This window comes from Muscardinus avellanarius (assembly GCF_963383645.1).
Source record: "Muscardinus avellanarius genome assembly, chromosome: 17".
NCBI classification, from domain to species: domain Eukaryota; kingdom Metazoa; phylum Chordata; class Mammalia; order Rodentia; family Gliridae; genus Muscardinus; species Muscardinus avellanarius.
The window spans coordinates 39,080,634-39,094,789 of record NC_137803.1 but is presented as its reverse complement, the minus strand read 5'-3'; the positions used below and the strand labels follow the sequence as shown (position 1 = coordinate 39,094,789).

Sequence of the window (14,156 nt, the reverse complement as noted above, 5' to 3'; positions counted from 1 at the left end):
AGATTTATTGAAATTTTTGGATCTGTAGGTTTATAGTTTTCATCAATTTGAGATTTTTCAGTACTTATTTTTTCAAAAATGTATAGTACTTTTACTTCTCCTTTTTTCTAACTCAAATTACATATCTGCTGAGCAATTGAAGTTTTTCTAAAGTTTATTGGTTCTTGATTTTTTCATTGTTTTTTCTCAGAATGTTTCATTTTTGAATAGTTATATTGCTGTGTGTTCAAGTCCATTAATCATGTTTCTGCAGTGTCAATCTACTCTTCCAGCTAGGTTCTTTTTTTATACCCTTCCCATCTTAACATGCTAAATCATTTTCTCTTCTTGAGTCTGTGGACTATAGTTAGAGTAACTTTTTTGTTTGTTTGTTTGTTGGTGGTTCTGGGGATGGAACCCAGGGGCCTTCTACCTCTGGGCTACACTCTCAGACCTGTTTTATATTTTATGTTAAAACAGGGTCTCTTAAGCCAGATGAGGCTGGCTTCGAACCTGTGCGGTGCTCCTGTCTCAGCCTCCCAAGTGCAGGGATTACAAGCGTGCGCCACCACGCCCAGCAGAGAAACTGTTTTAATGTTCCACCTCAGTGATTCCCTTATTTGTGTCATTTCTGGCATCAAATGATTTATTTTCCCCTCTCATTATGCCTTGTCATGTTTTACTTCTTTGTATCCATGATATAGATATATATTTTTTGCAGTGTTAGGGATTGAACCCAGGGAGCATTCTACCTTTGAGCTACAACCCCAGCTCCATTTTTTTATTTTTTAAAACTTAACGAGGGTCTCATTAAGTTGTGGGGAGCCTCACTAAGTACCTGAGAAGGCCGAGAATCTTTGATCCTCCTCTCTCAGCCTCCCAAGAACTGGGATTACAAGTATGTGACACTACACCTGGCCCCTTGGTCGTTTCTTACTGGCTGCTGCATCTATAGCTTTTACCTTGTCGCATGCTGGATATTTTTCCTGTAAATGTTTTTGAGCTTTGTTTTGTGATATACTTAACTCAGAAGCAGTCTGATCTTTCTGAGCATTATATTTTTACCTTCCTTAGATTGGACCAAAGCTGTGCTTTTTCAACATTTTTCCACTCCTGAGGCAAGGTTCTTATTAGAACTTTAACCAGTGCCCTCTGAATTACCAGGATTTTCTCTGACTCTTGGGAACAGGTGCTGCTCCATGTAATCTCTAGGTGAGGTTTACTGTAATTCTTTTGAGTTGTTCTTTCATTGGCCTCAGGTAGTTTCCTCACACACATTTGCTGACCAGTCTTCAGCTGAATACTTGAGGAAAAGTCTGTTTCTGGGTAGCCCCTTTCTTGTACATTACCCTGCCAACTTCAGCCACCATGGTGTCCCCAGACTCCCAGCTGCATCTCCTCTACTCAGAGAGACGTCTAGACTTCCTTTCTGCACCACATCCCGAAAACTTTCTCCCAGGAGTAAGCAAGGAAAGTACTAGGGATTGCCTCCCTTGTTTCTCACCTTTCAGGAATCACTAGCTTGTACTCTCTGATGTCCAGTTCTTTGAGTGCCATCCTCCTGTATATTTTGTCTTGTTTTCAGTTATTTCAGATGCAGGAGGATTTGGCTTCTGTTGCTACATATACAACCTGAAAGTGGAAGTCCAAAAGTGTACCCTGTGTGCCCCCTGAAATTACATGTAGAAAAGCAGTTGCATTCAGTGCATCAACATTTATTTTATAACTGTTATTAGTAAAACTAATTTCTGCAAAGAGAAATTTGTATTTAAAAGAAAAAATCAATGTTAATAATGGGTTTATTGGTTTATTCAGTTGATAAAGCATGTGGTTTATGACATTGCTTGACTCACTGATCTAAACAATTGAATTGGAGCAGTGTGCATTGACACTCAAGTGAGACACATAACAAGCCAGATGTGGTGGAGAAAAGATAAGTAGGAGACAGGGACCATGATCTTATGGGTTTCTAGCCTTGATAGAAATGGTATTTACTCACAAAACAAAGAAGAAACCAATCATATGTGATATGCCACAAGGACATATCTTAGAGTCTGGAAAAATAAAGAACATGTCCTGGCTAGGTGTGGTGGTACATGCCTGTAATCCCATTACTCGGGAGGCTAAGGCAGGAGTATCACAGGTTTAAGGCCAGCCTCAGTGACTTAGCAAGTCCTGATCAGTTTAGCAAGTTAAAATAGTGCTTAGCAATCCAGGTGCAGTGGTGTAAGCCTGTAATCCTAGTACTTGGGAGGCTGAAATAGAAGGATCACAGGTTTACAACCAACCTCAGTAACTTAGTGAGGTTCTCAGCATCTTATATAGCAAAAATAATGACCTTGATTCAAGATAAAAAAAATAGGTCTGGGAATATAGCTTAGAGGCAGAATCTCCCTGGGTTCAATCTCCAGCAAAGCGTGTATACACACATGCACACCACAGCACTTAGCAAACTACAAAATAAAATAGGGCTGGGGTGTGTAGCTCAGAAATAGAATGCCCCTAGGTTCAATCTCCAGTACAATAGATAGATAGATGTGTGTGTGTGTGTGTGTGTGTGTGTATAGTAATATATATAGCGTATGTTGTATATATCGTATATATGTATATTTATAGTGTGTGTGTCTGAGTAGACAAAGGATGTTGACTGTTGCAGAGAAAGAAGGTAACTGGCTTGATTGGCAGGAGTACTTTGTGGGGAAGAGTGGGAGAAAATTTAGCTAGTGGATCAGATTTTAAGATGGCTTGAATTACTCCTATATTTAGATTTTATTGCAAGCCACCAAAAATGAACCAGCTTCCTCTTACAGTAATGGAAACAATTCTGTTTCAAGCTGAGACAGGAGAATCAGGATCGTGGTTCGTGGAACGCCTCAGCTACTTAGTGAGACTCTCTACAACTTAGTGAGACCCTGTTTCCAAAAAAGGAATAAAAAATTGGGCTGGGGGTGGGGTAGATCAGAGGTAGAATGCCCCCTGGGTTCCATCCTTAGAACTGCAAAAAAACAGAACAAGAGAAGAGGAGGAGGAGAAGGAGGAGGAGGAGGAGGAGGAGGAGGAGGAGGAGGAGGAGGAGGAGGAGGAGGAGGAGGAATTCACTAAAATAATAACCATGGCGTCAAAGAACAACTATGCATTTAGCTCACTATTCTGTTTGTTGACAGTTTGGCCCAGATGTCCTTGAGCAGATGAAGCTGGGGGTGCTCAGGTGTTAGTGATCAGCTGGCCACTGGTTGCCTTACCAGTACCTGGATCTAGACAGGGCAGCTGGGCCACGTGCCTCCTCCTCTAGCCTTACCCCAACCTGTTTACATGGTCCTGCTTGAAAGGCTCCCAGGGGCAACAAGGGAAAAGTCTCAGCGAAAAAGTTTCAACCCTCTGCTGGTACTGAGAAACATTTCTGATTGTTGTATTGGCTACAGCAAGTTACATATTCACCCCAAAATCAGGGCGATAGAAAAAGACTATTTTTTAAAGGAATAGCTGCCATATTTTGTGTCTTTTTAAATATAAGATACTGTGTACATCCATTAAATATTTATTGGGCAATAAACAAACAGGAGTTATTTTAGTTTTAACTTATCATTCTGCTCAAAAAGTAACTTATAGGCTAGATGACAGGCTTAAATTATATTTTTGCATGGTTCTCAAATGTTTTAAAACGTAAAATTTAGATGTTTTCATCTATTCTATTGTCTTAGCCTTATCTTAACAAAGACATCCCATTTTATGTTTAGTCTTTTTGCTGGTTACTAAATGAACAAAGTGCCAACCCATTATCGAAAAAGAAAGATTGTTGTTGACACACACACAACACCCCCAACACACTTTTGATCAAGTCATCTCTGTTGTGTTTGCTTAGCCAGACAGTGGGTTTATTCTGTTAAGAGCCGAGGGACCTTGCAAACCACTCAGGGTCAGTGTTGAACTGGTGGTCTTTTGTTTCTTGCAGGTTACTTTTTCATTAGGAGGGCAGTAAAGTCTTAGAAATAGAAGTTAGTGTTTATGTATTTAAAACATCGCTGTGTTGTGGAACACATGTAACTGTTTATGAGTCTAAGAAATTATTTTTATTATCAACTATATAATTTTGGTTCTTTCTGGAACCAATTCTTTTATTACTCAAGTTACCATACTGGGAATAATACTAAATTTCTATGAGAAAAACAATGGAAGTCATTAGACTTTACTTTTCTCCCTCAAAAGAAAAAAAAAAAAAAAGAATGGCAATATAGGAAAGTGAATAACCTAAGGTAAATACTACAAATTGCTGATTACCATTGTAGTAGGATTTCTGGGTCCCTGACAGTAGCGAACACTCCTAGAAAGAAAAAGTCAAAATTCAAGCAAGTCTGGAGTCCTGGAAAGCCCTGTCACTTGGTCACGGGAAAATGAATACAAAGAACATTAACCTAGATAGTGAGGGGCACATCGTGTGGTTCTGAGATTCCACATGGAGCTGTCAGATGGAAGCAGTGCCCCTGAAGCTGAATTTTGGGCTAAAGTGTCACATAAACTTTGGTGCGAAGAGAAGGGAGCTTTGTTAACACTGCAGTATTGCACACTGAGTTTTGGATTTGGCTTTTCTAGTAACAATTTTCTCCAAAAACTGGAACATGACTTGCAGGGATATTTCATGCCAATACAATGCTTTGTTGCCCTCCCTGTTCTCTTTTTCTTTTATGTCAGACTCCTTGAGCTTGGATTACCCCCAGCAATGGGAGGCTAGGTAGGAACTTCCACAGTTGTTACTACGCTGGGCTGTCAGACACAGGACAGGCCTCCTGTGTACTCAGGGAAGTCTGACAGGCCAAACAGCCCCCTTCCTGACACGGCCGTCTCCCAAATCCCTGCACCAGAGACCAGGGCCACCCATGTCTCTGGCGTGGGGTCCTTAGCTCCGCCATTACCATGTCTTAGTCCCTCCCAGGTGGCTCTCTCCTGTCTGTCCCTTTGCTTCCGGTTTCCCTGCCTTCCTCTCTCACACACTCAGCATCATTTTTTCCCTGCCCATGGCTTCAGTTTATTCTCTAGTTTGGCCTCTCCTAATTAGGCCTCATACCGGGCCACCCAGGACCTCCCCACCTGCAGACCTGTGACTTCGGTTCCTGCCCACCTCTCAGCTCAGAGTCTGGGAGCATGCTTGTGACTTTACCTTCTTTATTGGAGCCTCCCAGGCCACCACTCAGCTACTTTTGGACAGAAACCCCGCTTTGCTCAGCTGTTGCCAAAGGGCAGGGTCTTGTGCAAAAAGCCCTTTCTCTGCAGGTCGCCATCAAGTGTCTTCCCTTAGAGAGTGGGCTGCGATGGAAGAACTGAGACTGGCATATGCAGTTCATTCTCGCTTCATGTGTCCTGTTTATTCAATAGTGAACTGATTCTTCAGACAATCAGTGAAGTTCTTCTATGTGCCAGATATAAATAATAGAATAGGATTGGATCCCACAACTTAAGCTGTCAATAGAAAATACAATAACATGTATGAAAACGGTAAAGTCCAAACTCAAAGTAGTGGGGAGAAATGAAAAAATAAATAATTATGCCAATATATCTACTGTGAGAGGTACTGTGGAAATGGTACTTTACTAAATACCAGTGGTGTGGGAGGAGAAGGGACATTGGTCAACATAAGCCCTAGCCTGACAGATCAGCTTAAATACCAGCTCTGCTGTTATCCCCATAAGAGAACTTAGTACAAGAGGCTGTATGGATTAAAAGAGATTTTTCATATAATGTAACTGACTTATGGTCCCATCTTCTTGCATATGAGCTATTATTACCAGCCATAGTTCAGTAAAATGGAGCTTCTTTTTCTGATGTCTCAGTGAGAGACGCTTTAACCAGGTGGGGTTTGGGTACCAGCTCCAGGGCCTCATAAGGCACAGATTAAATGTCACCATTACTGTTGCTCAGAGTGTATCATCCCTCTCTTGCAAACTAACTCTTTCTTCTCTCTCTTCTCTCCCTCCCTCCCTCCCTTCCTCCCTCCCTCCCTCCCTCTATCTCTATCTCCATCTATCTCTATCTCTATCTATCTCTATCTCTATCTCTATCTGGCTTGTTTTTGTGTGTGTGTGTGTGGTACTGGGGATGGAACCCAGGGGCATTCCACCTCCAAGCTACATCCCCGGTCCTATTTTTAAGTCATTTTTATTTTTTGAAACAGGGTCTCACTGAGTTGTGAAGGGCCTCACTAAGTAGCTGCGGCTGTCCACAAACCAAGATCCTCCAGTCTCTGCCTCCCGAATGCTGGGATTATAAGTGTGCACCACCACGCCCGGTCCTCTCTGGCTTTTTGTATCTGCATTCCTAGTGTCTGGCTTCACTAGGTCACAGCTATTTCGACTCTAACTTCTGATGACTTCAGCTTGCCAGGTGCATTCTAGGGTGGCACACATTCCTGATGACTGCCCAGCTGCTAACTGTGATAGGAAGGTTCATATTGAACCCCTGCCCACTGGCACCTGTCCACATGGGAACTGCCAGTGTTGTGTATTAATCCTCTTCAATTTATTTGTGTTATGGGTAGCTTATCTGGACTGTCGATTTTCTTCATTCTTAGGTAGTTTTTCAATGCACACAAATTTCAAATTGTAATATATACACATATATCAAGTCTCTCCTTTTTGGTTGCCCTTTTTTGGTCTAAAAAATCTTTCCTATTCTGAAATCTAAAAGTTGCATATTATTCACTACCGAAAATTTTTTTGAATAAAGTTTGGTATGAAGAAGAGCCATTTTTTCTTTGATATGACTAAGAGTAGTCTTAGTACTCTTTGTCAAATAGTCTATTACTTTTCTTGCAACTCTGTATTGATATATCTGTCATAAATCAGTGTTACATTATATGTATGAGTCTATGTCCTGCTCTACATTCATTCCAATAGTCCATGTTTCAATTCATGCACCAATATCAGTTAGCACTTGATCACTGTGATTATAAAATGGGCTTGATGTCTAGTGAGGCCAGTGCTCTCCTTTGTTCTTGTTCAAAATTATCTCAGTTATCCTTATGCAAAAATTCTGAACTCGACTTGTAAAGTTTGGTGAAAAAAATTCTTTTGGGATGTCTATTTCGAAGTGCATTGAAATTGTATTAATTGAAAAAAGAAAAAATATTGGTATCTTGACTAACTTTCTGTACATAAATATAATTTTCATGTATTTGAGTCTTTTATACATGCTATACAAGCACTGTACCATTAATCCATACCTAGAGACTATATTTGAGTCTTTTAATGACATTTTATAAATGTCTTTTGTACTTTAGTTAAATAATCCATAGTTTGCTTGTGATTAACTTGGTAAATTGTTGCAGACATATAAAAATGCAATTGATTTTTATACATTTTATATATAGAAAACTTTATTGGACTCATTCTAATAATTTATTGACTTTCTATATGGTTGGTCAGATAATCATCATTTAATGGCATTGTGTTTCTTTCCCTGCCTGTGTTCACTTAGTATACTGTCAAGTACCATTAGAATAATTTCAAATATAAGCAATGATAGGGGCATTTTTGTATCACTTCCAACTTTACTCATTTTTTTAGCTTAAGAATGATGATTACCACAATTAAAATTTTTTCTTTGCTAAATACCCATTGTCAGGTTAAGAAGGTTTTCTTTTGTTCCTAAGCCCAATTAAAGATTCTATAAAAGTTGGTGTCAGGTTCAAAGCATTCTTTGCATCTACAGAGGTGGTCTTGGTTTTTCTCTCCTCATCTGCTAATGTGGTAAACGGCATTCATTGAACAAGCCTGATGCCATCTCATTTCCTTATTTCATCATGTTCATGCTTGCTGCCGACATCGAAGTCTCTGTTTTCACACCATTCTTTCCTATATATTACATGAGCATAAAAGTCACATAAGAAATAAGTTGAATTTTTTTTTATGTCTTCTGAAACTTTGCATATCATTCAGCTAAACTCTTCTTTGAATGGTAGAAACTGCTTTTAAAACTCTGACTTTGGTGAAATTGTTTTCCTTTTGGTATATGTAGATATATTTGTAATTAATTGATTCAATTATTATTATTTTTTGTGGTGCTGGGGATGGAACCCAAAGGCTTTCTACCTTCGGGCTATGCTCCCAGACCTATTTTCTATTTTATTTAGAAACAGGGTCTCACTAAGTTTCTGAAAGCCTCACTAAGTAGCTGAGTCTGGCTTCAAACCTGTGCAATCCTCCTGTCTCAGCCTCCTAAGTACTGTGATTATAAGCGTGCGCCACCACACCCGGCTTGATTCAATTATTTTAAATGGTGAGTAGGGCTATCTAAAATTTCTGTTTTTTTCTGAGTCATATTTGGTAAATTACATATTTTTAGAAAGTTGTTCACTTATTTGAAGTTTCTAAATGTATTATTATAAAATCCCCCTTTTCTTGCCATTTTATTTGGTTTGTATATCTGTAATTATGTTTAGTTGTCATTTCTGAATTTTTGAATTTTTCTATTTATTAGATTTTTAATTATAAACCAGCTTTTGGTTTTGTTGATTGTCCTCATTTACTTCTGTTTTCCTGTTTCCTTGGTCTTTGTATTTATCTTTTTAGTGTTTTATTGGTGCAGTGCAGTCTCACATCATAATGCAGTTCTGAGTCTTAGGGACATACATGCGGCAGCAGCTGGTGAGCTTCCCCGGCTCCCTCTTCACTCCCTCCTTCCCCTCCCCTAACATGCAGCATTGGTAATTCCACATATGTACCTGAATGGAGGTGCTTCCTCCATTGCTTCTCCCTCCCTTCTCCCCTAGGCCCCCCCATCATTCTATTATTTCTTTCCTTTTATCTCTTTTGCACTTATTCTGTTGTTGCTTTTTCATTTGTTGTCTACTCATCAATTTTTACTTTTTCTATTACAAATACTTAAGCAATAAATTTTCTTCAAAATAGCTTGTTAGAAGCATTCTCCAAAACTTGATCTACAGCTTTTCCATTGGGGTACTCTTTGAGTATTTTCTAATTTTTATCTGTTTGACCTAAGCTAAATTTTCCAGTTAGGGCTTTCTTTTCAAATTTAGTTCCTTTCTATTTATTTACAACTTAGTTGCATTGTGGTCATGAAAGTAGGTCATATGGAATTAACTCTTGGCATGTATTCATGAGCCTCCTAGCAGAATTGACAGTTTTTGTATAATTTTTGTGTATTTGAGAAGAATGAATTTTCTCTAGTTTGGGGCAGCAGGTACATCTGCTAGATAAAATTTATTGACCACATTATTATATCCTTAACAGTTTATGTCAGTCACTGTAAGAAATGTGATAAGCTCCTTCAGTCTTGATTGCAGATTAGATTTGGCTACATATAGCATTAAAAACATATATAATAGTAGTAGATCAAAGAAGAAGTTATATGTTTTCGCTGAATTGAAGTAGCATTTTACCCAAACTATATCCACAAATAAATAAATTTAAAAATATATTTCAGAAATGCCTGTGTCTTAGTTTTAGAAAGTTTGAAAACAACAATTCTCCATAAGCAGATTTTTATCTTTCTATAAAGACTCCCCAGATAACCCTCTTTTTTATTTTTATATGGTTGCCTAATCACCCCCCACATCCCTGACTTAACATTTCCTGTGATCTCCACCCCATGATTCCCCACTGTGGCTTCCACAAAGCTGACCATTTCAATTTCATCATCTTTGGTGAGCAGTCCAGATTTCCTGTGTGGTATTAGAAAGAGTCAAGGGCTGTCCTTTGATCATGTGGGATCTTCTTGGATTTCTCTTGAAAGAGGGAGGTTTCTGTAATTGTATTCACATTTCAGACCACTGCTATATTGTTTTCTCTTTATCTGTCTTCTCAACACCTTGTTTTAAGAAGATGCCATTGTTTTAAGGATATATATTGATAAATTTTTATATGGCCACATATCTTAGGCATAGTTTTAGTTGTAAAGTTGTTTCCAGTTCATCAAAGTCTTAACATAAACCAACTTTAAATATGCATATATATATATATATATTTTATGTATTTTCTTTGAGAAATATTATAAGCAAAATACTATTCATATATAATAATACCCATGATTGATGATTTCTTACCTGCCAAGCCTGTTGCTTGGTATTGCATATACATATGACCTCCTTTTTATCCTACCAATGCTTGAACTAGGTTGCTCATTGCCATTTATGGACAAAATTCCTAAAGTAGAAGATCTAAACACTCAGTAAGTTTCTCCAAGTAGTGCCTAGGCCTTCTAACCAAACTCAGAATGATTCTGCTCCAGGATTTCAGTCACAGGGCAAGCAACTAAAACGTGACCTCGTTGTGTCTTCAGGTCATCACTGAGTGGTCTTCTCACGTCATCCTTTAGGCAGCACCAAGAGTCACTGGCAGCAGAGAGAGAGAGGCGGCGGCAGGAGAGAGAAGAAAGGCTGCAGAGGATAGAACGAGAAGAAAGAAACAAATTCAAGTAAGAAGGATTTTAAGATTATTTGAATAATTTGCTGAAACACAAAGCACATGGCTACCACTCTCTATGATTAACACTGGTTTCCAAAGGTAGCAAAATAATGTATTTGTTTCTATATTGTGTCTTCATCCATAAAAAAGTGCAAAGCTCACCTGCAACAGGCTGGATCTGGTTTGCTCTGATTTTTCTCTAACCATATGGCAGGAAGCACAAACAGCCAGATACAATTAGGGACCTGTGTATCCTTGAATCGTCCATTATCTAAAATTGTCCTATCCGGCCTTCCAAAGGACAGAGAGCCTAATTGTCCTAACCTAATTTGCGATTTCCCCTTAAAGGTGCTCATGTTTTATTCATACCCTACTGGATGCTTAGAAGAAGATGTTTTTTCTTGATTTCTGGTTTGCTCCTTGTTCCCTGTTTCAACCTTACACACACACACACACACACACACACACACACACACACACACACGTAAATATGTAAGTAAAAGTGTAAGATGTTATATATTTAAGAAATAAATAGTCCCGCCTCCTGATGGGAAATATCACTGCATTGATTCTTTCCAGCCTGTTGCTCCCTGTCTCTTGGTCTCTGTCCAGCTCCAAGGATGTGTCCCTCTGAGTGGCCCATTGCAGATCCCATGTCTTGTCCTGTCTGCTCCACTGAGTCCAGGCTCTTCCAGTTCTTCTGTCATTCCGCCTGCTCCCCTGTCCTTTAGGTTGATCTCCTTGCACCCCTCTCCCTGAGCTTCATGCAGTGCTGTGTTTTATGAAACGCAGAACACTTGCTGAGTCTTTCCTTGTACTATCCCTTTCCTCCCCTCTTTCCTTACGTGCTTTCCCTTCTCCTTCCTGTTTTTCTTCCCCTCCCAAGCCCACTCCTTCTACTGTACCTTTTCCCTCTTCTTCATCTTGCCAGTCATCTCTCTCTTCTTCTTTTTACATATTGCCCCGTCTCTACTTTTGGTTTCCTTACTAAGATTTCTTTGACAAATGATATTTCCATTGATTACTCCTAGTTGAATCACTAAAGGACACAAGACCTTGTCAATGAGGACTTACAGATTCAATAACATGGTCTTTCTCCAGAAGTGAAGAAGAGTATGTCTAATTGTAGACATAATCGATAAATGGGCAGAGTTACACAGTTGCTCAACTGTAACTCCCCACTTAATAAAAACTGCTGCCCCAACCCACTGGGGAGAAGAGTGAGTGAATGAGAGGGATGAAGCAAACCAGCGTCACTTCTCCACTATGCCTGTGCGGCATCCTGAGCTCTCACATTTCTACCAAATGAAATACGGACACACCTGCCCTGTAGGCACCACTTCTCATGAAGTAGTTCGAAGTTGTTTAAGAAGAACAGTGTTTTAAAACCCTTGGAACAAGTTAAACACTTCCTGATTTATGGCTTTATAACACATTTGCATATTTTATCACCAAATATATGGAAAATTCAGAAAGTTCCTTATATATCTGAAGTTTTTGGTTGAGAACCTCATAAAATAGGATACCAGTGGATAGGTGTGGAGATGTGCACCTGTAATCCCAGTATTAGGAGGCTAAGACAGGAAGATCTCAGATTCAAAGCCAGCCCCAGCAACTTAGCAAGGCTATCAGAAACTTAATGAGAGACCCTGTTTCCCAATAAAAAAAAAATAGGGCTGGAGGTATATCTCAGAAGCAGAATGCCCCTGGGTTCAATCACCAACACCACAAAAATAGGGTACCATTTATGGGAGAGATGGAATCAGCATGTCCCATCCCATATTTCCTTTGCATCACTGAATACAGGCATAAGTCAGGGACAGAATGCATGGAGCTACAAGAACTCCAAAATCTAAGTGGGAGTGGGTGAATAGAAGAAGGACCAGCCCTCAGAGTTCCACCAGTGAGTTTACTATGTTTATCTTAAAAATCACCTGGAATGACCTCAAGATAGAAAGGTCAAGATAATCAAGAGGTACTTCAACTCCCAGAAGCACAGATCAGTGTGGACCAGAAGGGCTCCAAGAAAAGCCCTTTTTCTGACTGAGGCACAACCAGAGGGTGAGAGAGTAGCGAACTCATTTATTGTTTTAGTTTTCTCCCTCCTACCTCATCTGTTTTGTTTCAAAAGCCCAGTGAGAGCAGCTGTGCCCAGGCGAGTGCCTCAGACTGACCAGAAGAGCAGCAACTTTCTGTAGTATTGCCCTGGATACAGATCCAGTTCTCAGAAGTATACAGCAGAGTAAGGAAAATAAAGCATGGGCTTTCTGGCTAAAGGACCAGGAAAGAAACCAAAGCCGCCAGGAAGTATCACAAAAGTCACATAGACTAGGTAGCTCAAGAGAGCGCTCCTGAGCCCACCTCTGATTTGTGCTCATGCAGCTCTTAAGAACAAAGTAAAGGACCACCCCCCAGGTCCCAGGCTGGCCATGGGTGGGCACACAAGGGCCTGGTCCAACTTATTCTAAAAGTAGTTGAAAATGAAGCTAATATTGGAACCAGTATCAGCAGGGAGGTGAGAACCCACAGGCTGAACCTAACCTGGTTGATGGCTTCCTGAAACAAAACAAAAACCAAGACTCTTTGTAGACTGAAATACTCAGAATCTCAGTATAGAATATCTATGGTTTACAGAACATAGTTCAAAATAACTTGTCTTATAAAGAACCAGGAAATTTTTAACTCAAAAAGAAAAGATAATCAAAAGATGCTAACTACAAAAGGACAAAGCTGCTGTAATTGCCAGGCAAAGACTTTAAAGTAGCTATTACAAACATGCTTTCAGAAGGAGGACAAATGCTGTAAACAAATGTTAAGTCTTTGAAAAGTGAGATATAAAGAAGAAATATGTATACACATGTGGAACTGAAATACATAACTGAAAAGTTAAAAAAATCAAAATGGAAAATTTATCAGATGGGCTGAATAGCAAAGTAGATAGAAGAATCAATGAGCCTAAAGATATGCAATAGAAATTATCTAATCAGAAAATAAAATAAGTTAAAAATTGAAAAATATTAAGCATTTCAGAGACCCATGGAATAACACCAAAATGCCTGGTGTTCATGTCAGTGGAGTGCCAGAGGTGCAGGAAAACAGGATAAGAGTATATTATTGCCAGGCATGGTGGCACATGCCTGCAATCCCAGCACTTGGGAGGCTGAGAACAGGAAGATCATAGGTCCAAGGCCAGTCTCAGCAACTTACTGAGAACTTATTTCAAAATCAAATAAGGCTGGAATGTAGCTTGGAGGTAGAATGCCCCTGGGATCAATCCTCAGTACCTGAAAAAAAAAAAGAAAAGAAAAGAAAAGAAAAGAAAAGAAAAGAAAAGAAACCCATGTCGTAGTACGCAGGTATTTCTCTATGTCCATTCCCCTCTCCCCTTCTCCTCCTCTCTCCCTCTCCCCCTCTCTCCCTGACACGCAGAGTGAAGATTAGACTCAGGAAACCTGTCATCAGAGACTGTTCACCATTTGCACTGTGTTCCAAATAATTCTTTTTATTTAAGAGCACAGAGAGGTCCAAACAAAATGACCTTTTGTCCAGGAAAAATGCTAATTATCAGGATAGTGCACGGGCAGCTATTAATTATAATAACTGCAGTTCTGTATTTTTGAGAACATAAGTGGAAGGAGTTTTTAAAAGGAAATAAGAAAGGCTTTATAGAGTGGTCCTTGGTGTTACCAAGTGGCCAACCTTCCATCATGACACTAATTTAAATTATTTACCCTTCTGTGCTTGATGCAAAGCATCTAAAAG

At 39.5% G+C, this 14,156-nt stretch overlaps 1 protein-coding gene across 5 annotated transcripts in view; it reads left to right on the top strand.

The window, feature by feature from the left end:
• FHOD3 (formin homology 2 domain containing 3) overlaps nucleotides 1-14,156 on the top strand; it is a gene marked incomplete at both ends in the record, with an annotated part of 515,230 nt that overhangs the window by 412,378 nt on the left and 88,696 nt on the right. For all 5 annotated transcript variants that reach the window (XM_080714776.1, XM_080714775.1, XM_080714774.1 and 2 more), the window contains one exon: nucleotides 10,270-10,404. In XM_080714776.1, the coding sequence (XP_080570902.1) occupies nucleotides 10,270-10,404 (135 nt within the window). The remainder of the gene's footprint in view (nucleotides 1-10,269; nucleotides 10,405-14,156) is intronic.